The sequence below is a fragment of the Salvia splendens genome, chromosome 13 (genome assembly GCF_004379255.2).
Source record: "Salvia splendens isolate huo1 chromosome 13, SspV2, whole genome shotgun sequence".
NCBI classification, from domain to species: domain Eukaryota; kingdom Viridiplantae; phylum Streptophyta; class Magnoliopsida; order Lamiales; family Lamiaceae; genus Salvia; species Salvia splendens.
The window spans coordinates 27,804,322-27,830,055 of NC_056044.1; the positions used below are offsets into that span (position 1 = coordinate 27,804,322).

Genomic DNA, 25,734 nt, shown 5'->3' on the forward strand with positions numbered 1-25,734 from the left:
GGACTTGAACAACGTTTCGCTTTCAGAAATCCACGAATCCCTCTTGTATGGATTCGAACTCACCATCTGCCCCGGGTGTGGAACATCCAAAATCTTAGTATTTTCGGGTAAGCATGATCATTCATATGTTAATTTTTGGTAATTTTGGAAAATGGTGCTCATACTACTCTTGTATGTATGTATGTATGTATGCAGAGTATCTTACATTTCTTGGTAAGCTCTTTATTTTATTTGTTTTCTTCATCAATTATAATTCTTATATCAATCAAAACAGAACAATTTGACGATTGAAAAACATAAATTGCAGTTGCAGTTGTATTATGTGCATTGCTAAGCAAGTGATGGATGCTATAAAAACTCGCAGTAGGAATTGAGTTGAACTACTGAGGTTTGTATGATGACTGTCACACAAAATATTAGTGGGTTAAATGTTAAAATAGAAATATCAAAAATGTAATTAGCTAGCATTTTATTAGTTAGAGTTAGCCTTTTTCCTAGCCTACAAGATGGGAGGAGTGTTAAAATAGAAAATCAAAGTGTAACGGTTAGCATTTTATTAGTTAGTGTTAAGCCTTTTTTCTTGCCTATATATAAGGCATTTTATTGAAATTTGTTGATAAGTTTTAGTCAATAAAGTTTTCCCTTTTTCTCTCCTTATATCTTCTTTCTAATTGACGGTTTTCTCTACATTTTTTATCATCTCATCTTCATTCTTCAATATCTTTCCAAATTTCACATTAAATAAATAAAAACTCTCATTACAAAGCAAGTGATGATGATATAAAAGTTCACCCGTTTAATGTGTGGTCAGCAGTTTAATTGGATGGACTTGGTTTTGTATTAATTCCTGTACTAATTTAAGGTGTAGCCAGCAGTTTAATAAGAATCCTATAAGTTGTTCTAATCAATAAAAGTTATTGTCCTTATTTATCGAAGTAATTCTTCTAATTACTCAAAGTTCTTTTTTATCAAACGTACTCTCTCGTCTCCTAAACGCACTTTCTACGTATAGAAAGCTCAGTTTACCGCGACCAAGGGAGGGTGAAAGAAGCAGGGAAGAAAGGGGAAAGAACTTTGGCACAACTGAACATAAACTTTGGATAACTGAAAATAACTCAAAATGTATCAGAGTACGAACATATTACAATAAACTGAGAATATCATTAATTCGGACTAACAAAACTGAAAATGAAGTAGACGTTTGCGGAAGCGTCCAAGAGCGAATGACATCGTGTATGGAGACACGATGCATCCAAATACTATTCTATCGAAGGATCTTTGTAGTCTCTGCCCAACATCGCCCATCGTCATCACTGCTCAGCCTCCACATTTTTAAAGCATATGCAGGGCTGAGTACTTGGTGTACTCAGTGGACACGTGCCGAAATATTTTACTAAAAAGAAACTGGTTTTGTCAAGCCATTACTGAGTGAGCTCGGGGTTTTATCTTATAAGGCCCGAGGACACTAAAAGCATTTTCTAAGTGAAAATCTGTGATTGTGGTTTATTTTTCCTGGAACTAATGCCATATCTGAAACTGTGTGAATTGGGAATGTATGGGCTCATCCCACTTACAGACCTGAATTCGCTTAAACTTAACTGGTTTAGAGGGACGTGCCCTTGCTAGACAAACGGATAGACAAAGTTCAAAACAAAACTTGGCAAGACAAAATATACTGCTAACTTGAATAACTGAAAGCATACACACTGAGAACGTAAATAACTGAGAGCAAACATACTTGAACGTAAATAACTGAAAGCATATCATATCTTAAATCAAAGGCCACAATAATAGTGTAGGTTAGAAAAAGCCCACATAATCATATAGGATAGAAAGCCCACAAAATACTTTTCATAAAACTGTACTTTAAACATAAAGCTCGCACATAAGATCATATGTAAGATAGGTGCTTAAAACTCCTTAACTTGAATTCTCATAACTCCGCCCTTAACTTGCGAAACAACATAACTTACTAACAAGACTTAAGAAAATTCTTAAACTTTTAATTAGAATTAGAATACATGCCCCTAAGAAATCTTGGCCCAAGAACTTAAATAGAATTTAGGCACAAACCAAATTAATTTCAACCCAAGTTCCCTCCCAAATTAATTCCATCCGGCATATCTTCAATTTCCTATTCTCCGGCCCAACAAATGAAAACTCCTTGGCCCAATTCTCTTCAAATGGGGCAGCCCATTTCGGGGCAAACAAAAAAAAACAATCCAACTTATTAAATTCCAGCCCAGCTCTTGGATTAAAATAAAATGGGGCACACTCCTTAGTTAATTCCTTTAGCCCAAACTTATCACAATAAAAACTCTTGGCCCCAATTCGAAAGCCCAATCTAATTGTTGGTGGCCCAATGATTTCTCCTTTACTAATTCCATGTATCTTCCTCCCTCTCTCTTCTCAACTTAAATCAAAATCCCCAAAATTACTCAATTTCTCTCCCCCTTTTCTCTCTCTCTTTGCGTGAATTCGCAGAATGGTATTTAAATCCCCAACTTCTCTCTACACTCGCCGCCAATTGCTTCCCCTCTCACCGCCTGCCTCCTCCGTCGAGGGAGCTCCTGACCGAGCTGCTGCTGCCCCGTCTGTCGGGTTCGGGTTTGAGCAGCCCCTTCTCGGCCTCTTAAAGCTAAGTTCTTTAATTCTCATTGCTTAGACTACTTTGTTGAGTCCTTGAGGCAGTAAGTGTGAGGTGTGACTATTTGGTGTTGGGAGAGGCTTACTGCTTGGTTTTGAACTCTTGAAAGCTCATTGGGATGTACTCACTTTCTTGTCTAAGTTTACTCAAGCTTGGTTTAGTTAAGATCTCTCTCTATTTGATACTTAATACAGACTTGCTACTGCCCTGAGACTTTTACAGCTATGATTCTATGTTCTTGAGCCAAGTATGATGTCTGAAATAATGCAGAGAGGGTGCTAGTCTATTACCTCATTCTCGATGACTCATTCGATCGCCGGACTGCCCTTAAGCTCGTCGCCACTCCTTCCTCTCTTGTTGCATTTCTTGTGTTTGTGAATAGGTGTGAGGAAGGAGGTGGTGGTGGGCTGGTATTTATAGTCAAACTCCTTGGCATTTTGTGGCTAATTTGGAATAAAGATTCCTTCACTTTTGAATTTTAAGCTAAAAGCTTCTATGCCTAAATTGGTAAAATTCTTGGGGATGGTGTATCTATATGATCTTGGTTTTGCCAATGTTATTAAAAAGCGGCCATGGCGCCGCCGTGGCGCCATTGCGTGGCGGGTTTCGGAAAAAACGCCATCGCCACGAGCTGCCACAAAACTTTTTTATGGCGACCGCCATTTGCCGCCATGAGTGAGGCGCCATGGCGGTGCCATGGCAGTTATGGCGTCACTTTTGGTTGGGCTGCCCCAAACCTCAGCCCAATTACCAAATAACACGGCCCAAATGATTTTTAACCCTTAACCCGGCCCAAACCCGGCCCAAATAATGAAATAAAATGCCAATTAAGTCAAAATCTAGGGTTTTTTTCATAGTATCTCTTTCCCTCTCAAACAAACCCAACCTACTGCGCCCCCAGTCCCACTGCCCTATTCACGTCGCCGCCGCCTGCTGGTCCGCCGACCGCCGCCGCCGGTCCGTCTAGAGCAGCCCACTGCCCAGATTTTTAAGATAATCGAAATTGTACCAGATTTTCTAATTTGCATGCCCTTTTAATTATCAATTTTCTAATTTGCATGCCATTTTAATTAGGAATTAGGGTCAGATTTTTAATTAGGATCAGATTTTTATAATTAGGGTCACATTTTTAATTAAGGTGTAGCTGTGCAGATTTTTAATTAGGATCATATTTTTAATTAAGGTGTAGTTGTGCAGATTTTTATCATACTTCTATGTTGGGGATGGTGATGATTGAGGATGGTTTTAATTTAGATTTGATATGTATTATGAATTTGTGATGATGACTTTATATTTTGATGGTTGAACTAAGACTTATTATGGTAGGCATATTATATAATTGCTTATGACTTTATGCTTTATTTATTGTTTTAATAGTTGATAACTTGATATATTACAATTTTTTATTATTTTCTAATTTTTTTAATTTATATATACATATATTACTAATATTTTATTAATTTATTTATCGACCGCCATATCCCGCCATACTGATACGCCATATCCCTGTGGCGGTTTTTGGGCTCACCGCTGTAAGCCGCCATACGCCATCCATAACATTGCCGTTTTGCAGATTGTCCCCTTTTGGGGCTCTCCAATGAGCTCATGTAGAATCGACGGAATGGGAAAGGAGAGAAAAAGGAAGATTTTGACCAAATCACCTCTTTTGCTCATTACTACTAGTAGTATATTCTAAATCTTGAACTTTGGACTTTTTGTAAAGAACTGGCTGTATAATCTTTGTGTGAAAGATGTAGGAGGTCTATTGCATGTGTTTAGGCATGTCACTCTTTTTGATTTTCTTGGAATTTCTATTTTCCAACAATTGTAGTTCATAAAAATTTAAATTCCTTTCACTTTAATTCCAAGTGTTTCTTCGTTCAATTTTTTTTATACTTCAAAATCCATGCACGAAAACTCGGGGTGTTATGGACAACTTTATCTTTACACTTCACAGAATAGAAGAAAAACACACTCCTATATATCTCAAACCTCTTTTGACGATCACACATACTAAAAATCAAGCCTAAAATTAATGGATATATCGTCATTCTCCCATCTCAACCTCCTTATAACCTCATTCTTACTACTTCAATGTCTAATTGATTATAGCTCAGCCAACTCAGATATCAACACTGATCGTTCTTCACTCATTGTCTTTAAATCTCGAATCTCTTTCGACCCCTATAATATATTGACCAAAAATTGGAGCGACGATAGCAATATTTTTAGTTGGATCGGAGTCACTTGTGATTCTCGGTATCACAGGGTGACTTGGTTGAATGTATCATCTATGGATCTTGTAGGCACCATTCCACCCGAAATCACAAAGCTTTCTCATCTTGTTTCTTTAGATGTGAGTGAAAACTCTTTTCATGGTCCTATTCCCACGTCTATTTTCAATATGTCAAATTTACAAGTTTTGGATTTGAGGAATAATAGTTTGTCTAGTAAACTACCGTTTGATATGTGCAAACACAATCTGCATGAACTCAAGAGACTTCGTATTTCTTACAACGAGTTGTATGGGGAAATACCATCGAGTTTGGAGGGATGTTCGCAGCTTGAGTATCTTTCTTTGCTTCGCAGCTTGAGTATCTTTCTTTGTACAGCAACAACTTCAGTGGACATGTGCCATCACAGATTGGGAACTTGACATTGCTTCAACAATTAAGCTTGGGAGCCAACAATTTGACTGGTAAAATCCTTTCTCTATGATCATAATAATTTCTGTACTTTTTTTTGGCATTGATTGTTGTACAAATAAACATTTTCATCTCATATACTCTCTCCGTCCCATAATAGATGACACATTTGAGAATTGGCACGGAATTTTAGGTGATGTTTTGTGTGTTAGGTGGAGAGATAAAATAATATATTTATATTAATGTGAGAGAGGGCTTTTTCTAAAAAAAAATGAAATGTAACATCTTTTGTGGGACAAACTAAAAATGAAAGTGTGACATCTATTATGGGACGGAGGTAGTAGTATATTATACTCCATTCTACTCCATTAACTGACACCAATTTTCTTTTTTGTCCTTTTCTAATTAACTAACATCCTTGGTTTTTACTACTCCCTCCGTCTGTGAATAGAAGTCCGGTTTTTTTCATTTTGATCCGTCTGCAAATATGAGTCCTGGTTCATAGTTACCATAAATTGTAAAGTGGCCCCATATTCCACCAACTAATTTCATTCACATATCATTTTAAACTAATATATATATATATAGATGATCCAAACAAGAATGAGATTCAAATATAAATTTTGTTTTTCGTTTTTTTATTTAGATCTGGTTTTTAATTTAGACTCATATTCCACTAACTTTCTTCCACCCACTGTTTCTTAACATATTATAAAACACGTGCCGAAAAGAAGTGGGTCTCCTATTCGCAAGGGAGTATTTTTTAGTAATGGATCATACATTTCATTCATATTTTAATCATTATAAAATTAATAGTATATAAAAGTAAGACTCGTGTTCCATTAACTTTTTTCCATTACATTTTTTAAAACCCGACTCGGGTCAAATGCAGGCAATTAATGGAGAAAGGAGGGAGTAGTTAGTTCTTTAATTTCTATTCTTTACAGTGTTTCACACTTATGCTTTGTGCATCCATATCCCATTTAACAGATTAAATAGTATGGCAATAGCATTAAATAATTTTTTCAAAGTATTAATTTATTTTTCTAAAAGTAATTCCATAATGCATGTACAAATTCAGATACTGATTTAATGCGATTTATTTGTAGGTAATATTCCAAGAGAAATTGCAAACTTGACAATGCTTCAATTATTGAACTTTGGTGACAACAGGTTAAGTGGTAAGATCAAATGATCAATCATGCTCTTACATTTTTGGCGGTATTGAAATTCTCTTTTTGATGTAATTTCATTCTATAGGTATTATTTATTTGATTTCGATGCTAGGATTTGTGAAACTGCAACATATTATCTTAATTTCAACACATTTGATTTCAGGTCTTCCAAACGTTACTCGTTCTTAAGGCATCCACATCGATTGTCCTCTAACTGTTCATATGCCCCACGCCACTGTTTACCATATTCCTTATTTAAGGGACAACACCGGCAACCATGGGCGGTCCCAAGTATATTGGGGGAGGGGCTTAAGCCCTCAATGTATTTGTTTTTAAACTTTTTTTCAATGAATTGTTTTTAACATTTATTAAATTTTAGTGTCAATTATAATGTAAAAGCCCCTATAAATTATCTAAATTACCCAAAAATATACTCTTTCTGTCCCATTAAAAATGAAACATTTTTCTTTTTAGATTGTCCCATTAAAAATGAAATATTTCTTTAAATGGAAACACTACATAAAATCCTATGCCGATTTCCAAATGTTTCGTATTTAATGGGACGTACGAAGGGAGTATTTTAAACCAAAATTTAGAAATTTAAGCCCCTATTGATAAATATTTTTGCGTCCACCCTTGAGAGCATCCACAACCGTGCTCTTGTCAGCGGCACGGTTGTGGGCCCGACCCCACTTTTTCTGCCTGCTCTCTGGCAAGAGCACAACACCCACAGCTGTGCTCTTCCGCAAGGACGAGCACAATTAATTTAAAATTCAATTACACAAAAACATTTCCATAATACTAAAATTCATTAAAAAACCACAATAAATATTACAAATTACAAATAAAATAAAAAATACATAATTAAAATCCTAAAAATTAAAAATTACATAATTAAAATCCTAAAAATTAAAAATTACATAATTAAAATACTAAAAATTAAAAATTACATAATTAAACTCCTAAAAATTAAAAATTACATGATTATTGGCTAAAATTACCCGAGGAAGACTACGCATCCGGCGGCACCAACCCCAATTGTTTTTTGAGACCCAATATCATGTCCTCGTGCGTTTGAAGTTGCGTGGGGGTCATAGTTGACCTATCGGCCATATTGAGTTGGGCCAAAAGGACCCACAACGAGTTGTTCGGGGGTGGAGGTGGAACATAGGGTGCGGGTTCGGGGGCGGGGGCCGATGGAGTCGCGGAGCGCCGGCGGTCGGCCGCCGCCTTCTTCCTTCCTTGCGGTCGGCGTTGGGAACCGCTTGGTCCGGAGTCGGGGCTACCCAAGTTAGCTCCGGCGAGTTGGCTAGCCACTTCTTCGGAGCCAGAGTCGAATAGGGATACCGACCTTGACCGTTTGGATGAGCCGCTCGAGGAGGATGTTACGCCTCCCATATACCTCGGGTGGAACCGCGTTTCCTGCCAAACGTTGAGGTACTTGAACGACTTACCGTTCAAGGATTGGTAGGTGCTCAGCGCGGCAATGATGATGTCGACCTCGCTCCGGCCGCTCCCGGCATTCCGCGATTCCTGGAGGAAATAGCCATTGAACTTGCCAATTTCTTCGTTGGCTCGACCGATGCAGTTGCGCACCATACTCTCGTTGCGCTCGATCGTTCCCGGCGGCCGGTTTGCATTGTACCGGCGAGAGACGCGCCACTAAAAGTGATCGCCGGATTGGTTCGTGCCAACCGCCGCATCTTCGGAGATTTCGAAGTACGCCTTGAACAATTTATCCATCTCCGCCGGAGTGTACGGTGTTCGGACACCGCTACGAGTAGGAGCCGGCGGAGTTTGGGAGGGGGCGGTCGGCCTAGGCTCCGGTGTCCACCCGTATTGCCCTTCGGAGGCACCTTGGTCGTCTATTGGGTATGGCCGGTAGCCACCCGGAACGGCCGAATCTTGGGTGAGAGGAGGGGCCAAATATTCCGTTTCCAGACTAGGAAACGGTTGTGCACCAAACCATTCGGGGTTCCAACCGTGAGAAGGCGGGTTGTCATCGCCTTGGCCGGACATTGTTAGGGTATGAGAGAATGAAGATGAAAATGGATACGGGAGAATGAAGATGAGAATGGATATTGGAGAATGAAGATGAGAATTGTGTAGTTTGATGTGAATTTTTGGGTGTGAAAGTGGGGGTATTTATATATGAAAGTGTGTATTTTGGGGGGGGGAAGTGTAAAAAACGGTAATAAACGGTTATAATTTTTTTGGGAAGTGAATTTTTTTATCGGTTTTTTTAATTAAAACCGATTTTAAATTAAAAAAAAAACATTTGAAGGCAACGGCTATGCCGTTGCCCAATCGCCCCGCGACACGTCAGCTGCTCGCTGGCGCGGCGCGAGCGCAGCGGCGGCGAGACACATCCGTTCCAGCGGCGCGGACGGCGGTAGCGACGGCTGCCACCGTTGCGTATGCTCTGATCACCCACCAATATCTCAATTTTCTTCTTGATCTCATCCCTACTCCTAATCCCATCCCCATCTTGCTCAATTCTCGATCCAACCAATATAGGTGTCGGATATATCCACACTGATCCAAACGTGCGCCACCTTATTCTTATTTAGTGATGTGTCTATGCTATACAGATTGCCATAACGACCTGGCTGGCAGAGGCGAACACAGACAAATGCAGGTTAAATCAAAATTACAACCGTCTCGTACTCTTCTAAATGCTTGATTTCCAGTTTCTGGAACATTAGTTCTCTCATCATGATCTTCACATATGTTATTAGTTGTCTCCAATCTCCATGATGCTAGAATGAATAGTTACAATTATATTCTTGTTATTTAAGTTTGTGATACATAGTTAACACGTCCTCTATCCATGATGTTTTAATTCAGTTTTTTTCAATAAATTTGGTGATATATCTGTTATCAAGAATAAAAATGTCAGTGAGGTCGCCATAGATGGAAGCAACAACTGTTCTGTGATTGATTCCTCTCATTAAACGGTGTTATATTTGGTATACAGGATTGAGGAGATGCATGTCGACTTTCTTGAAACATACAAATTCGATTTCAGTTGCCTGCCAACTAGCGCAGGTTTTATGGAAGAATGTAGGAGCTGGTTGCTCTGTTTATTCTCTTGTTATGTGACGTTTATCTAGATCGTTATCCTATCCGGGCAGCATATCATGTTCAAATTATCATACAGACCAGACCAGACCCTAAGGTCATGCTTGGTATGATGGAATGTGATTCCTACTTCCATTCTATTCGTTTGTCTCATATGATAGAATGAATGAGGAAATGGATTAAAATGCAAAGGAAATCGTTGTCTCATATGAGAGAATGAATGAGGAAATGGATTAAAATGCAAAGGAAATCCAAAGAAATTGACATTTCATTTCTATGGATTAAAATGCAAAGGAAATCCAAAGAAATTGACATTTCATTTCTATTTTCATTCCATTCCATTTCTCCTCATTCCATTCCATTATACCAAGTATTGGCCTAAGTGTCAAATTATTGAGAGTTGTTAATCGTTAAGCAACAGGCAACAAAATTTGATTGTGTAAACAGTTCTTAATTAGAAGGTTTGTATTGAGTTTTAGCTTTCTTAATTGCTAGTATTTATATTTGGATATCTTAGTAATAAAATAAAGATCATAGGATAAAATACAAAATAAAAATAAAAATTAACACTAGTACTCCCTATGTTCCACAGTAATTGAGTTATTTCATTTTATACCTTCATTTTGGAAAAATGAATAAATAGTTAAAATGGAGAAAAAGTAAAATAAAAGAGAGAATAATGTAAATAAGACGTTCTCTATATTATTTTTTCTTTTATTTTACTTTCTCTCCACTTTAAATATTTATTACTCTTACTTCCTTCGTCCCTAAATAGTATGAATATTTGGTTTGACACGTATTTTAATGCATAATTGGAAAAGTAAAAGAGATAGAAAGAAAAGTATTTAAATTATTGTTAGTAGAGAATAAGTCTCACCTTAGTAGAAAGAAATGAGTTTCCAAAATTAGAAAGTTCATACTTTTTAGAGACGGACTAAAAATGAAATAGTTCATAGGAGTATTGTACTTTTCAGGAACAGAGTGAGTAGTTTTTTAAAACTAGTGCAGAAAATGAAATGACCCAACTGCCGCGGAACGGAGGGAGTATTAATTTGGATCGTCTAATTTCCAAACTAGAAGGTTTATAATTGAAAGGACATAATTCTAATCAATTAACATGATAATATGATTTTGATCCTCTACTTTAAAAAAAATAACCCACAATATAATTTTATGTTTCGTAACCTGGCCATTTTATAATAATATGTGTGACTTTAAAATTGAATAAGATGTAGTACTACTACTATTGAATATATCATCTATTCATCTCGATGAATAAAATACCGTGCTCTGTAACAATCGACTTGGTTTTCATATATGCCCTGGTTTTTTTTATACTACTCCATATCATCTTGCTTCCTTTTCCCCCTCTTCATTCTGCATTATTGTTGAGGTAGGATCATCTTTGTGTCTTTTGCATGATTTGAACTCTGCGGTTGCATTCTTTATCGTTGTAAATTTATCATTGAAAAGAAAATTTTTCTTTTACGTCTCTCTATTTTCCATATCTATGTAGAAAGAACTTCATATCTTATTCCTTCTTTTCACTCTTATACCTCTTAATAATATTATTCCTCGTTGGAGTGTGGATGGCCTCGAGAGGGGGGCGAATGGATCAAGTTATATGGAAGATAACCGGACCGGTTGGATCAGTTAGCAAATGTCGTTGCCTCTTGATCGATACAATCTCGCTCTCACTCGTTTCCTACCAAAGTAATTTATAACTCCCAATTTTGCACTACTTTAACAGTAAAGCGGCAAGTTCGGGGTCGATCCCACAGAGAAGTTGGTGTATCAAGTGTGTGAGTAGTGAACAGGGCAGCCATGCTTTAACTTTGGGAGTTTTTAACTACTGGTTTTACTCTAGGCAGAATTTAACTTGCTAACTTGATCAAGGGAACTTTAACTACTGGGTCAAGTACTCGGAAACGAAATTAAAACAGTAAATGCGAGGATGAAAACGAAATAACTTCGATTAAAACTAAACTCAGTACAGCGCGAAATTTAAACTAAGCGAACACTTCGGAGAATACGAAAGCAAGTAAAACCGAGGAGATCCTTTGCGGGAAACTTAAGAATACACCGACAGAAATCAAGTATTCTGCAGCGCTCCTTCGATCGCCCTTTCTAACTAAGCATTACTTTATCTAAGCTAAGCTATCTAGAGAACTGAACTAAGCTAGAAAACTAAATTAAACTAAGACGGAAAGTAAAAGATCGGATGCCCTTCATGTGGTGGCACGTCCTCTATATATAGGCTCGGCAACGACCTCCAGCTGGATAACGATCTTGGCAGAGAATATTCGCTCACGCTGAGAGTGAGCGATTCATCGATTGCTACGTGCTCTTCTTCTAGAATGTCGACGCTTTTCAGTAACAAACTCATGACTCAGCTCCGTCCTTGCGTCTCATATATCAGCACGTGTCCCATTCTAGAACGTTGTCCTTGATAACAGAATGATGTGTATCATTCAGCTCATAGCCTCACGTGTCCTTCTTCTGAAAGCCAATGGTCCCCTCCTTAACTGCTTGGTTACTCCCCTTGATCAACTCCCCCGATTTCTGGCATTTTTCGCCTATTGTACTTGCTTGATCAGTTTGGTCTTGTTGCCTTGGTCAAGCGGCATTTCTGCACATTTAACACTTGCTTTGCGCGATAAAACCGATCAAGTAGCGTACATTTTATTCTTAAACCGATGCATGAAATGAGCCTTATCAGAGTGAAAAGGAGGAATAAGCTCGTGAGTTATGATAGACAGTATAACTCTTAGATTTAGTTTTTTTTATATATGTATAAAAAGTTTAAACTTTAAACTCAGAATAATAAAGAAATGAAGAATTACTACTCCTTCCATCCGTAAAAAAAATACTACTAGTCTTATTTGTGGATGACACAGATTTTAATGAGAAATTGGTAAAGTAAAATAAGGGAGGAGAATAAGTGGGAAAAATATGAAAGAAACTTTTCATTTTTATAATTGAGACTATTTTTATGGATATTCAAAAATGACAAAATGAAAATGGATATCCAAAAATGACAAAATGAAAATGGACGCATGGATGGAGTGTTATTTATCCAAAACATAAAAAGATCCGTTTAATTCGAAAATGTACTAACCCATGGACCAAATCTCTAGATAGTACTCCCTACTTAGGTAGATTAGTAGATAGATGTTCCGACCAATCTAGAAAGAACTTGTACCATTTTCTGCCAAATTGATTAACACTTCTTAAAAAGAAAATTGTACCACCTCCGTCTCAAGATAAGCGACTCACGTTCTTTTTTGGGACGTCTCAAGATAAGTGAGCCATTTATTTTTTTGGCATTTGCTCTTTTACTTTTTCTCTATACTTTATTAACTCTCTTACTTTATTTACTTTCCAATTTATTAACAAAATCTCATTTTCTTAAATCCCGTGCCAAAAAGTTTTAGCTCACTTATCTTGAGACGGAGGGAGTAAGCAATGGGAGGAACATTCTTTTTTAATTGGAGGAACACTTAGGCTATCCACAATGGCGCCTAGCGCACCGCCTAGCCGAGCGCCGGCGCTAGGCGGTCGCTAGGCGAACCATTGCAGCTTCCAAAAACCGCCGAGCGGTTTTTCGAAATTAAAAATCGCCTAGCGCTAGGCGGTCGACGGGCGCTGGGCGATCCGCTCGGCGCCATTGCAGCGTCAGGATCGCCCAGCACATCGCCCAGCGGTTTTTTTGTTTTTTTTTTTTAAATTTTCGAGACACTATATATACGCGATTTGCACTTCATTTTCATTCGCACCACTTGTATTAACGAGTACTCTCCCTATCTTAATTTCTATACAAGATCAACACCGAGAAATGGATCTAAACAACGAGCCTAGTTCAGGGACGAGTGGTTCTCAAACTCCCCCAATTAATGTTGGAGGCGGATGGAATCAGATGCCCGGGTACTACAACATGTACCCGTGGCAGCAGATGCTACCCGGGATGCCGACCGGAGGTAGTCCGCCGGGGGGGTTCCCGGCGATGGCGGGTTGGGGACCCAATATGCAGATGATGCCGGGGTGGGCACCCAATATGCAGATGATGCCCGGGGGAGGTTCGGCGACGCAGGGGACGACGGGGGGAGTACCTGCGACGCAGGGGACGCCGGGGGGAGTACCGGCGACGCAGGTGACGCGGGGGAACGTCTATCGCCCCAGTTTTGATTTCAGCACTGCTTCGTCGCACACATCGACCCCAACGGATGCGCAGTTCACGCCGAGCGGTTTTGATGAATTTTCGTTGGCGGATTTGGGGTTTGATAGTCTCGGAGTTCCGGAAACTCCCGTTCAAACGGGGGGAGCAGTGCAGGGTAGTGGCGCCCCAAAGAAGAAGGGCAAGGGAAAGAAGGTCGGGGAGTCGTCGCAGCCGGGTGGGGATGACCCCACGGCACGGAGAAGGTGGACGGACGCAGAGAACGTTGCCCTGTCAAGGGCGTGGGTGAGTGTTTGCGATGATCCTCTTGTTTCTAATAATCAGAGGATCGTCAACATGTGGGGCAAGGTAGCAGCAGCCTACCAGCGATTTTGCCCGGAGGGGAGGCCACACAACGGGGAGGATTGCCGGAAGGCGTGGAACCGAATCAGGGCTGCCGTCTCCCGATTTTCGGGTTTGTACGCCAACGCCCTCCGCATGCAGAGTAGTGGCCAAACGGAGGACGACTGCAGGAGGATAGCGGAGAAAGCCTTCCCCCAGCTCGGGTTGTATAAGGACTTCACCTACTGGAACTGCTATCTTGTGCTGAACGACTCTGAGATATTCCGAGTAGGTGTCGATGCTGGCTGGCCGAAACGGCAACGATTGAACTATACCGGGGATTTCAGCGGCAGCAGCGGTGGTTCCCACGACCTCCCCGAGACGGACCAGGTGCTCCCCAACCCTCGTTCGTTCGGCCGCCGACCTCGCCCCGTTGGGCAAAAGCGGGCGCAACGGGCGGCGAGGGGGGTCGCCGGGGGTTCCCAGGAGGTTCAGTCGGCATCCCCCTTTGACCGCCAGTCTACAGAGGATCTCAAGTACTTCGCGCGTCAACAAACGCGCCAGATGATGGTGAAGACGTTAGCCGAATGGCGAGCGGCGACGGACCCCCAGGAGAAGAGATTTCTCTTCACATTGCTCGAGAGCATGAATGACGATCTGCGTGGAGGCGGCAGCGGCGGTGGCAGCGGAGGCGGCGGTGACAGTGGCGACGGAGGCGGCGGAGGCGGTGGCGACGGAGACGGCGGTGACGGTGGCGACGGCGGTGACGGTGGCGACGGCGGTGACGGTGGCGACGGCGGTGACGGAATCGAGGGAGCCACCGAGTGATTTTTTTTAATTAATGTACTTTTTTCTTAATGTAATTTTTATTATTAATGTACTTTTTAAAATTTTAGTACTTTTTAAAATTTATTGTACTTTTTTAATTTATTGTACTTTTTTAAAATTAAAATAGTATTATTAATGTTTCCCGTATATGTCTCGTAAATTAAATTCCGTATATTGTGTTATTAGTGATGTGGCTATTGATGTGGCTGGGCTATTTATGATATGGCTAGGCTATGGCTGGGCTATTTCTGATGTGGCAGGAGGGTTTTTAGTATTAATGATGTGGCAGGAGGAGTTTGTGGTTGGGCTATGGCTGTGCTATTGCTGGGCTATCACCACTGTGGATACCCTTATAGTTACAGTGAAGTTTACTTGACTAAGATCATTCAGTTAAGTATTCTATTTATTGACACGTGACAATGTATGTCAATGGCCACGTCAATATATATCATATATACAGCAATATTTGAAAGAAAAGATTTAATTTCCCAAAAACATAAAACAAGTGATCATATAGGGCTGGCAATTTTTGACACGGCACGATAATCCGACACGAATCTGAATGAAATATTTGGGTTTGGATCAAGTCTTATTGGATACGGGTCATTATTGGGTTGACCCAATAAGAACACGAAAAATTCGGGTCGGGTGCGGGTCGGATGCAGGTAACCTGTTTAAAATTATTATTTTATTATTTTATTATTTTTATTTTTTATTAGATTTAATTTAGTGACTTTCACTTAGAAAAAAAATAAAAAAATAGATTATGGTTTAGAAATTAGAATTACCTCCCTCATGCCGCCGCAGCATTTTCAGATTTCCTACTTCTATATTTTTCTTTCCCTCGCGAAAGCAATCCACGACCACAATACAGAGGCACAGAGCCCTCATTCTTCCCTCTTTTTCCATTGATTCCTCTTTCACCCATCTTCAAACTTAGCTACAATCCCATCCCCTAAATCACTCCTCTACATCTCAACTTCAACTTGCAAAGAGACCAATCTATGTGAGCCCTAATTTCAGATTTTCAACTCCGAATTAAATTCACACTACAAGCTTTAATTTTTATTATACTGCTTATGCTTTCGGATTCAATTCACAATGAAAGCTCAACCCTTTGAATTCTGTTATGATTTCGAGCTCAATTATAAAATTCTATTGCTTATGATTTCCAATTTCAGTTCACAGTCGACGCCCAAATTTAAGTGGTTGTTTAAAATGGTTCATGTTGTTATTGTGTTCAGGTCGATATCGTGTTGCTATCGTGTCGGGTCAACCCAAAGCGGTTCGTGTCGCTATCGTGTTTGGGTCGTGTCCAGGTCGTGTCCGGGTTTGGAGGTGGCGGGTCGGATTCGTGTTCGGGTTTGGGGTTTGCTTAACAGGTTGGGTTCGGGTTTGGCCTTATTGGGTTGGGTCGTTATCGGGTTGACCCGATAACGACCCAATCCGCACGATTTGCCAGCCCTATAATCATACTCCTACTAAATTAAACATGCCACGCTACGACATATGACCCGTTTATCCTACGGTCCTACCTACCTTTAGTAGAGTTTGAAATTGGAGACCATTCATTATTACATTGCAAGCAGAGAGTATCTAGTAAATCGATTCTATGAAATTGACAGTTACTCCCTCCGTTCCATGTTAATAGAGTCATTTTTCTATTTTGGGAAGTTCCAAGTTAATTGAGTCATTTCTATTTTTAGCAAAAAGTAATTCTTCTTTTTACTTTATTCTCTCTTTATCTCTCTTACTTTTTTCACCATCCATTTAACACACTATTCTTAAACTCCGTGCCGAAAAGAAATGCCTCTATTAACAAGGAACGGAGGGAGTACTAAAATGTGAATCCTTTGCTTATTGCAGTTGGTTGGTATCTCACACCTAGCAATGCACACGATTCAAAAACTGTCGGTTCCGAGTAGCTCACACCTAGCTATGCACACGGTTCAAAAACCACCGGTTCCGGTTTGGAGCCGACTGTTCACGAAATTTCATTGAACCTGAACTGGCCTGCCAAGGTTCTAGGTAGTTCCGATTCCGGTTCAAAAAACCGGCGGTTCATGGGGCGGTTCAATTTTTTTTTTCGTTTTGGTCTTAATTTGACCGAGACTACAAGTCACAACTTATAACGTTGGACTTGAGCCTTTGAGTTGAAGGATAGTGTATTGGATGATTCTCTTTTATAGCTACATGTTCTTGGATGTGTTGCTCTTTCTTTCAATGTGGGATAAAAGTCATTATTTGTAACTGCGTGTTAGATTTCCATCATCTTTGTTTATATCTTGACTATTTTCTAGTATTATAATTATAATTTAACAACAAATATTATTACATAAAGTATTATTCTTTAATCCTTTATCATTATCGATTCGTTTGTGTATAAGTTTATGTAGTACTCTCTCCGTCCCGCACTACTCGCACTTATTTTCTTTTTGGGCGTCCCAAGTTACTTGCACTCTTTCCATTTTTAGTAAAAAATTTCACCTACAGCCGTCATTTTTGACTTTCCTATACACTCATTCCTTAATCTCCGAGCCGAAAAGGAAATGAGCGAGTAGCCCGGGACGGAGGGAGTATATGTTAACTAATAAATACCATTATATACATTAAGAGAATAATTATTACAAATTGTATTAATATAGCGATAACTATTATATGAATGATTATTTATCTATATACAAATCATATTACTCAATAATTGTTTATTCGTATCAATCAAGAATATATTCACAAATAATAATTTTATTTATATAAATTATACTACATCTATTAGAATAATAGCTATTATACAAAATCATACTACTAGTCTACTACTAATATATAAATATATAAACTATATTATATCGCTATAGAAATCATTCTTTAGTTATCTATTTTTATCATTATGATACAAATTATATTAATTGTTGTTTTCACATTTTAACCAATATATTGAGAAAAATTAGCAACATGCTTACATTTAAATCCAATTATTTGAACACGTCCACATTCTATAAATATACAAATTATAAGCAACATGCAACATTCAAATTTAATTAAACTATTCAAACTAAACTATTCTAGTTGATACTATTATTATCTATAAATTTGTCTTAGAAAAAAAATCATACAAAAACAAAGATAATGTTAGTGAATAATAAAATGTAGTATAAAATAAAGAAAAGTAGAAAACAAAAGAAAGTTTTGTATCCCACATTGGAAAAAGATGAATGAATGATCTAAACATATAGTTATAAAAGAAAATACTTCAACATATTTTGTTCCATATTGAAAGTGAAACACAAAATATTTAAGGATGTCTCTATAAAAGTGAAACAACCAAGAATGATTTCTTAGAATTATTAAAAGTGGGCACATTTAAATCCAAATATTATTTGAACACATCCACATTATATAAATATACAAATTATGAGCAACATGCAACATTCAAATTTAATTAAGCTATTCTATTTGATGCTATTATTATCTATAAATTTGTCTTAGAAAAAGAATCATGACAAAAATAAAGATAAAATTAGTGAATAATAAAATATAGTAAAACATAAAGAAAAGTAAAAGATAAAAGAAAGTTTTGTATCCCACATTGGAAAGAGATGAATGAATGAGCTAGACATGTTGTTATAAGAGAAAATATTTCAACATATTTGTCCCACATTGAAAGTGAAACACAAAATATTCAAGGATGTTTCTATAAAATAGAAATAACCAAGAATGGTTTTTAGAATTCAGAGACCCAACAAATAAATTTGGGCTAGTATGAAATTCTTGTATTTATTTATTTATTTATTTATTTATTTGTGAAAATTGATTGATTTTTAAATATAAAAATTAATTTTTATAAATAATAAATGATAAATATTTTTTAAAAAAATTTCATTTGAACTGCCGGTTCGAACCGGCAAACTAGCGGTTCCGGTTCCTGAAATTCTTGAACCTGAACCGGCCCGCATGAACCACCGAACCGTCTGCCAGTTCGGAACAGCCGCGCCGATTCCGGTTCCGATTTGTGAACCGGCGGTTCGGTTCGGTTTGTGTATGCCTACTCACACCTAATTCTTTTATGGGATAACTGTCTTAAAAGTCACCAACTTTGCCCGAATTCTGATTTTTCCCACGACCTTTAAAATTGGCGTATAAAGTCACCAACTTCGCATTTAGTCGCCGATTTCCCATGATGGGTTTTCCGGCGAAAGAGCGAGCTGACGTGTCGTATTTTGTTGATGTGGCGTCTCGTGGCGGTGACATGGACAACAATTACTGACTTTACAACATAAAAAAATTTAAAAAACAAAATTAAAAAAATACGACATGTCGTCCCTTCTCTCCCTCCACGTCTTCGCCGACTACTTCGGCTCCAAAAAACTCCACCAAATCACCAAGGGCTCCACCTCCACCTCCACCCTCTTCCAAGCCTCCAGCGAGGCCGCCGGCACCTCTGGCTACGTCAACATCACCGATTTCAAAGGCAGAAAGGTCGGATTTACCCCGTTGACTCCGATTTTGACGCTCCCATGGCCACGTTCCTCAAATCCATCCACGAATCGCCCTACAACATCTCCGTCATCCAGATCAGCAACGTCCTCGCCTCGCCGGAGGCCGAGGCCCCCGTCTCCGCCTCCACCGATCTAAACCTCATCTCTCTTCTCGCCGACGTCTTCACGGAGTCCGTCGAGGCCGGCCTCTTCGTGTTCTGCCCCTCCGACGCCGCGATCAAGTCGTTCTCGGCGGCGTACAAAAACCTAACCGCAGCCGGGAAAAACTCGCTGCTGTTGTACCACGGCGTGCCGAAGTACAATTCGCTGGGGATGCTGCGGGTGAGCAACGGACTGATGCGGGCGCTGGCGACGGAGGGGGAGAAGAAGGTTCGATTACACGGTGGTGAACGACGGTGACGAGGTGAGGGTGATGGCATCGCCGGGCTGCAAGGCAGAGGAGGTGAAAGCCCTGGAGGTGTGCTGGAGGACGATGGCGGCGGCGGTGGTGGCGTTGTCGACGATGGAGACTTTGTCGACGTGATCGGCGTTGATGAGGTTTTGGATGAGGAGGCGCGTTTGGAGAATGGGAGGCTTGAGAGTGTTGTAGTAGAAATGATCGGGCTGGCGGAGGAAGAGGAGCTGGTGGCGGTGCTGGGCGGCGATGATGGAGGCAGGGCAGCAGCTTCGTAAAATGACGTCGTTTTACAATTTTCCGATGCCATCCACGTCAACATTCAAGCATGCCACATATGACATTCAGTTGCCGGAAAACACATGGTCGGGTCAATTTGGGAGATACCAGCGACTCGGCAAAGTTGGTGACTTTAAACGCCAATTTTAAAGGTCGTGGGAAAAACCGAAATTCGGGCAAAGTTAGTGACTTTTAAGGCAGTTATCCCTTATTTTAATATCGTTAAAAATACCATGTATACCCCAATAATTAATGATACTGCCATTCAGATGTTCTTTCAAATACACACCATTTTAGGGCGTGTTCAGTTTTTGCTATTCTAAATGTATTGATTAAATTCCTTTACTTTTGTATAAGGATGGGCCCAAATACTTGTAATTCAATTCACGTATTAAAGGAGGCAGAAATAAAGTCAAATTTGCATTTATGGTATATTTATTTATTCCCTTTTTTCCCAAAAAAAGCAGCAACCTTCAAATTAATTGCGGGGGCATAAAAGTAATCTTGCACTGATTGAGGACTTTACAGCTGTCTCCAGTTTTCATATACCAGCTCCACACGGAGAATTGAATGTTGGTAAATCAAAGAGGAACAGTGCGGGCTTTGGGAATATATTCGGGCCGATCAAATTTAGTTCCGTGAAGATGAACGATGAAATCTCCCAAAAATAGCACCAAAATTGGCTATATTCAAAAAACTGAATTTGATCGGCCCGAATATATTCACGGAACTAGAGAGTTTATTTGCACCAAACTAGAGAGTATAATTACTAGTTTTTAGACCGTATTGTCATTTCAGATTATCAAATTTTGTAGAGTTTGCACAATTCAATGCTAGCTCAAAACTAGAATGGAATCTAAGAACAGTACTGCAAGGGTAATATTAGGATTCATATACATACATTACCTATACTACTTAGTGCTCTTAAATTCAGCCTAACTTTCATGTTTAAGACTGGGCGCAGCCGGGCCTAAGAAGCCCACCCAATGAGCCCTCCGCGTCTGGCCGACTAAGCGATTCGGGCTAAAAGCAGTGTTTTAAAAACCGGACCGGACAGGCCGGTTCAACCGCGAACTGGCAGGCAGTCCGGTCCGATTCACCCCTAAAAACCACTAGCACATTGAACCGCCACGAACCAGTAAAACCGGCCGGTCGGACCGGTCCAACCGTGAACCGGAAACTAGTTTTTTATTATTTCAAAATATATTTTTTTAAAATCTGTTGTTGATAGGGCTTGAATACATGACATAATCTCTAAATACCAACCCCTTTACCATTCCACAACATGGTATTTGAAATATTATAAACATTAATTATTCTTATACATTAAATATGTAGGTCTTTTTCCACCAAAACTAATAATTCATTTTAATTTTATATTATTTTAAGATAATTCATTTAATTTTATATTCTTGTAAGAAATTGTTACTTATAATATATATTTCTTATATTTTAATTATACTTTTATAATATAGGAGTTATATACATAGAGTTTAATAGTTTTTAATATTGTGTATTATAATTTATTGTTACCGGATATTAATATTTTTATTTTATATATTTAATTTATATGGAGTATATAGTTTTACTTAAAATAACTAAAATTCATGTTTTATTATTTCTTTCAATACGCTTTTTTAGTTAAAATGAACTTTATCTATTTATATATATAGTATTAATTTTTTTTATCTACAATAACTAATCATTTATATATTAATTTTATTTATTTATAATTTTTTTTGAAATTTTATCATTTATTAAATTTTAATATTTTTATTAACAACTAATTATATATAAGGTTAATTTTTTTGATATATAATTAATTATATGTAAATTTAATATGATTTGTATATTGTATATTTAATTATATGTATTTGCAACAGTATAACGGTTCAATCAGTGATTAAACCGGTTGGACCGGTTGAACCATGAACCAGTAGCTTCTCCAATTCGTTCACCGGTCCTGTTTTTAAAACATTTGCTAACAGTCTAAGAGATCAAGTGTATGTCATCTCACAAATTTGGAAACGAAGTATCCAATAGATTTCATGTGAGCTAACTACTACCAATTTTATGTCAATTGACTCTCCCAAATGTACCAAATAAATACAAACACACTTATATAAACACAAAGCAAAAGCAGGCGTGGATATGCAAATCATGAGCTCCCTATCCCTAATACTATTCACTGCGGCTCTAGGGTTTCTCATCCACACCATCCTCTCACGGCGGCGGGCGGCGAATTCTCCGCCGCTGCCGCCCGGACCGAGGCCGTGGCCGATCGTGGGGAACCTCCCGCAGCTGGGGCCGAAGCCGCACCAGTCGATGGCGGCGCTGGCGCTGGTCCACGGCCCCCTCCTGCACCTGAAGATGGGGTTCGCCCACGTGGTGGTGGCGGCCTCCGCCGGCGTGGCGCAGCAGTTCCTCAAGGCGCACGACGCCAACTTCTCGAGCCGCCCGCCGAACGCCGGCGCCAAGCACGTTGCTTATAATTACCAGGACATGGTGTTCGCGCCGTATGGGCCGCGGTGGAGGCTGTTTAGGAAGATCTCGGCGCTCCACCTCTTCTCCGCCAAGGCCCTCGACGACTTCCGCCATGTTAGACAGGTGATTGTTAGAGAGAGTAAATTGACTTTTTTTTAAATTTAGGCAGCATTTAGTGTTGTGAATTAATAGAGGTGGTTAATAGGGTAGTGATAAATTGCAAACTCTAATATTGTAGAAACTAATAACTATGATTTGAACCGTTAGAAAATATCAACGGATGATAAAATAATAACAACAAAAAATGTCAACACAGTTTCAACACAATGTCAACTTAATATCAACCGTTGACATTGTGTTGACATTTTTTGTTGATAATATTTTATCATCTGTTGATATTTTCTAACGGTCCAGATCATAGTTTGAAGCTTGCACAATATTTAGAGTTTACATTTGATTACATTCCGGTGGTTAACATGACTATACTTTGTTAGTGATGATATAGTAGTAATTGTTCTCATAGATTAATCTATTAGGGAATTTGTGTAGGCTTTAAAAAAGTTAGATAAAAATGGTCATTTACTTTTAGTGGGGTAATTGCTGAATAACGATAGATGGTCAAATTTTTGGTATAGAATTTAAAAAATTAGATGAAATGGTCCTTTATTTTTATGTGGTGAGTGACATGTTTAAAATCGGATGGCACATTTCATCTCTCGAGACTAACTATATAATTTAATAATTTTTTTATGATTTATTTGATAATTTATTCTCGTTATTATTAAATTGGGGTTATTTGTTTAACTTGGCCAGTGTGGCGTGTCTTAACTAAATACAGTATATTATCCGTGTATTTACATAGTAGCTCTAAAATCCAATTGAAATAAATCTAAAATTGAGAATCCAAAATTTTATTCTTTTTTTTTCTTTTTTGGATAAGATTCACGCTTTAGGTATGAACTCTTGTCCTTTCGAAAATAGAATGATGCAAATATTACATTTTGGGTAGGTACAAAGGTTTGATTATTGATTACACAAACAGTCTCATCCAACTGTCTCATTTAATTTCGATTATTAACTAAAATGAGATTGTAGTATACTCCATATAAAGTACTCGTACTATGTCTCTCACATCCAAGTCGAGCGGGAAGTGGAGTAATATTTAGTAATTTTAGTTTGAAAGTAGATATTAATTAGATTTAAAAATGATTAACTAAATTAGTAGTATATCAAATAGTAATTAGATTTAAATATATAGAGGGACTATACACGCACATTTATTCGCGCACTCCAAATTAGATTTTCTGCTAATTTGTGACCACATGATTCAATAGTAGTAGTAGGAGTACTACTTCACAATTATTTTGAATAATAAAGAAATAAAATAAGCTCTACCGACAATAATGTGCTCTATTGTTGCTATCTTCATTTATTCAGGAAGAAGTGGGGATTCTCTGCCGCGCCCTAGCGGGTGCAGGGCAAACGCCGGTGCGCCTGGGGCAGATGCTGAACGTGTGCGCCACGAACGCGATATCGCGCGTGATGATGGGGAAGCGGGTGGTCGGTCACCACGTCGGCGGCGGAGACGAGAAGGCGGAGGAGTTCAAGGCCATGGTGTTGGAGCTGATGGTGCTCGGCGGCGTCTTCAACATCGGCGACTTCATCCCGGCGCTGGAGAGATTCGATCTTCAAGGCGTCGTGGCGAAGATGAAGAAGTTGCACACACGCTTCGACAACTTCCTTACCGCGATCGTCGATGACCACAAGATCGACGACCAGAATAAAGGACACGTGGACTTGTTGAGCACGTTGATATCGCTCAAGGATGGCGAGGACAGTCTCACTGACACGGAGATTAAAGCATTACTTTTGGTATGTCACTGTTATCATCCCCCCTATTTCACTATAGTCGAATCGTATTTTTTTTAATTGATCCAAGATACAACTGTTTTTTCTTCTTTTAATAGTAGTATTCTTGTAGAATTTATTTGCTGCTGGGACAGACACAACATCGAGCACGGTTGAGTGGGCTATTGCCGAACTCATACTTCATCCTGATATTCTGAGCAGAGCTCAGCACGAGCTCGACTCAGTTGTGGGTAAGAACCGGTTTGTGACCGAGTCAGACCTATCTCAACTCGTCTATCTTCAAGGTGTGATCAAGGAGAACTTTCGGCTCCACCCGTCCACGCCCCTCTCTCTTCCGAGAATCGCGGAGAATAGTTGCGACATAAATGGATACCACATCCCTAAGGGGTCTACACTTTTGGTCAATGTTTGGGCCATCTCTCGCGATCCGGAACAATGGGCCGATCCACTCGAGTTTCGGCCTGACCGGTTCCTGCCGGGTGGGGACAAGTCCAATGTCGATGTTAAGGGCAATGATTTCGAGCTGATACCGTTCGGGGCAGGCCGAAGAATTTGCGCGGGTATGAGCTTGGGAATAAGGATGGTCCAACTACTCGCTGCCACTATGATCCATGCGTTTGATTTTGAGTTGGCTGATGGGCTTTTGCCCCATAAACTCAATATGGAGGAAGCTTATGGGCTGACTTTGCAACGGACCGAGCCTTTGATAGTGCATCCCAAGCCCAGATTGGCCCATCATGTTTACAAAGCCTAATTTGTGCTTTTATACAAGTTTATATTATATCCGTGTGAGTGATGCAATACTAAGTTATGACTTGAGTTGTTGGATTGCAATGATTATTATTGAATTAATAAAGTATGGGTTTTTTTTTGTATAAGATTGATAGATTACACATGATAATAGTATATTGTAACTATAACACCGATACATGATAATGAAATAGTACAACTTAGTTGGTAAGATTTTCTTCTCCGCTAGCAAGTTTGAAGTTTGAGTTACCTATTTTAACGCTTATGTGTGTGAGCAAGTCTCAAGAAACACAAATAGTATGTTGGAATGAATATGAGTGATATTATCTTTTGAAGTCTATTTACATCCCTACAATTAACATATCTTTCTATTTAGAGTCGTTGCCTCGAAGGAAGTCTTGTTCCTATTAAGGTAAAAATAATGAGGTTAAAAGTTCATATATTATCAGACCAATCTTTTACATGCAATTTCAAAAGTGATCTGCTCATTTACAAGTTTACAAGTCAATAAATAACAAGGCATCGAGACATGTACCTTAAAAATCAGTATTCAAAAGCATGGCTGTCAACAACATTCTTGCAAACAAATTC

At 39.0% G+C, this 25,734-nt stretch overlaps 1 protein-coding gene and 1 long non-coding RNA gene across 2 annotated transcripts; both read left to right on the plus strand.

Moving 5' to 3' along the window:
- The first annotated feature begins 1,053 nt into the window (after positions 1 to 1,053).
- LOC121762066 lies at positions 1,054 to 6,881 on the plus strand. The gene is made up of 3 exons (XR_006042157.1): positions 1,054 to 5,345; positions 6,402 to 6,473; positions 6,631 to 6,881. It is a non-coding gene; the product is annotated as an uncharacterized LOC121762066 (long non-coding RNA).
- Positions 6,882 to 22,091: 15,210 nt separating this feature from the next.
- LOC121762367 (flavonoid 3'-monooxygenase) lies at positions 22,092 to 25,354 on the plus strand. Its single transcript, XM_042158227.1, has 3 exons — positions 22,092 to 22,647; positions 23,962 to 24,396; positions 24,506 to 25,354. Exons 1-3 carry the CDS (start codon positions 22,192 to 22,194, stop codon positions 25,145 to 25,147), a joined length of 1,533 nt encoding a protein of 510 aa, XP_042014161.1. The 5' UTR covers positions 22,092 to 22,191; the 3' UTR covers positions 25,148 to 25,354.
- Positions 25,355 to 25,734: the final 380 nt, after the last annotated feature.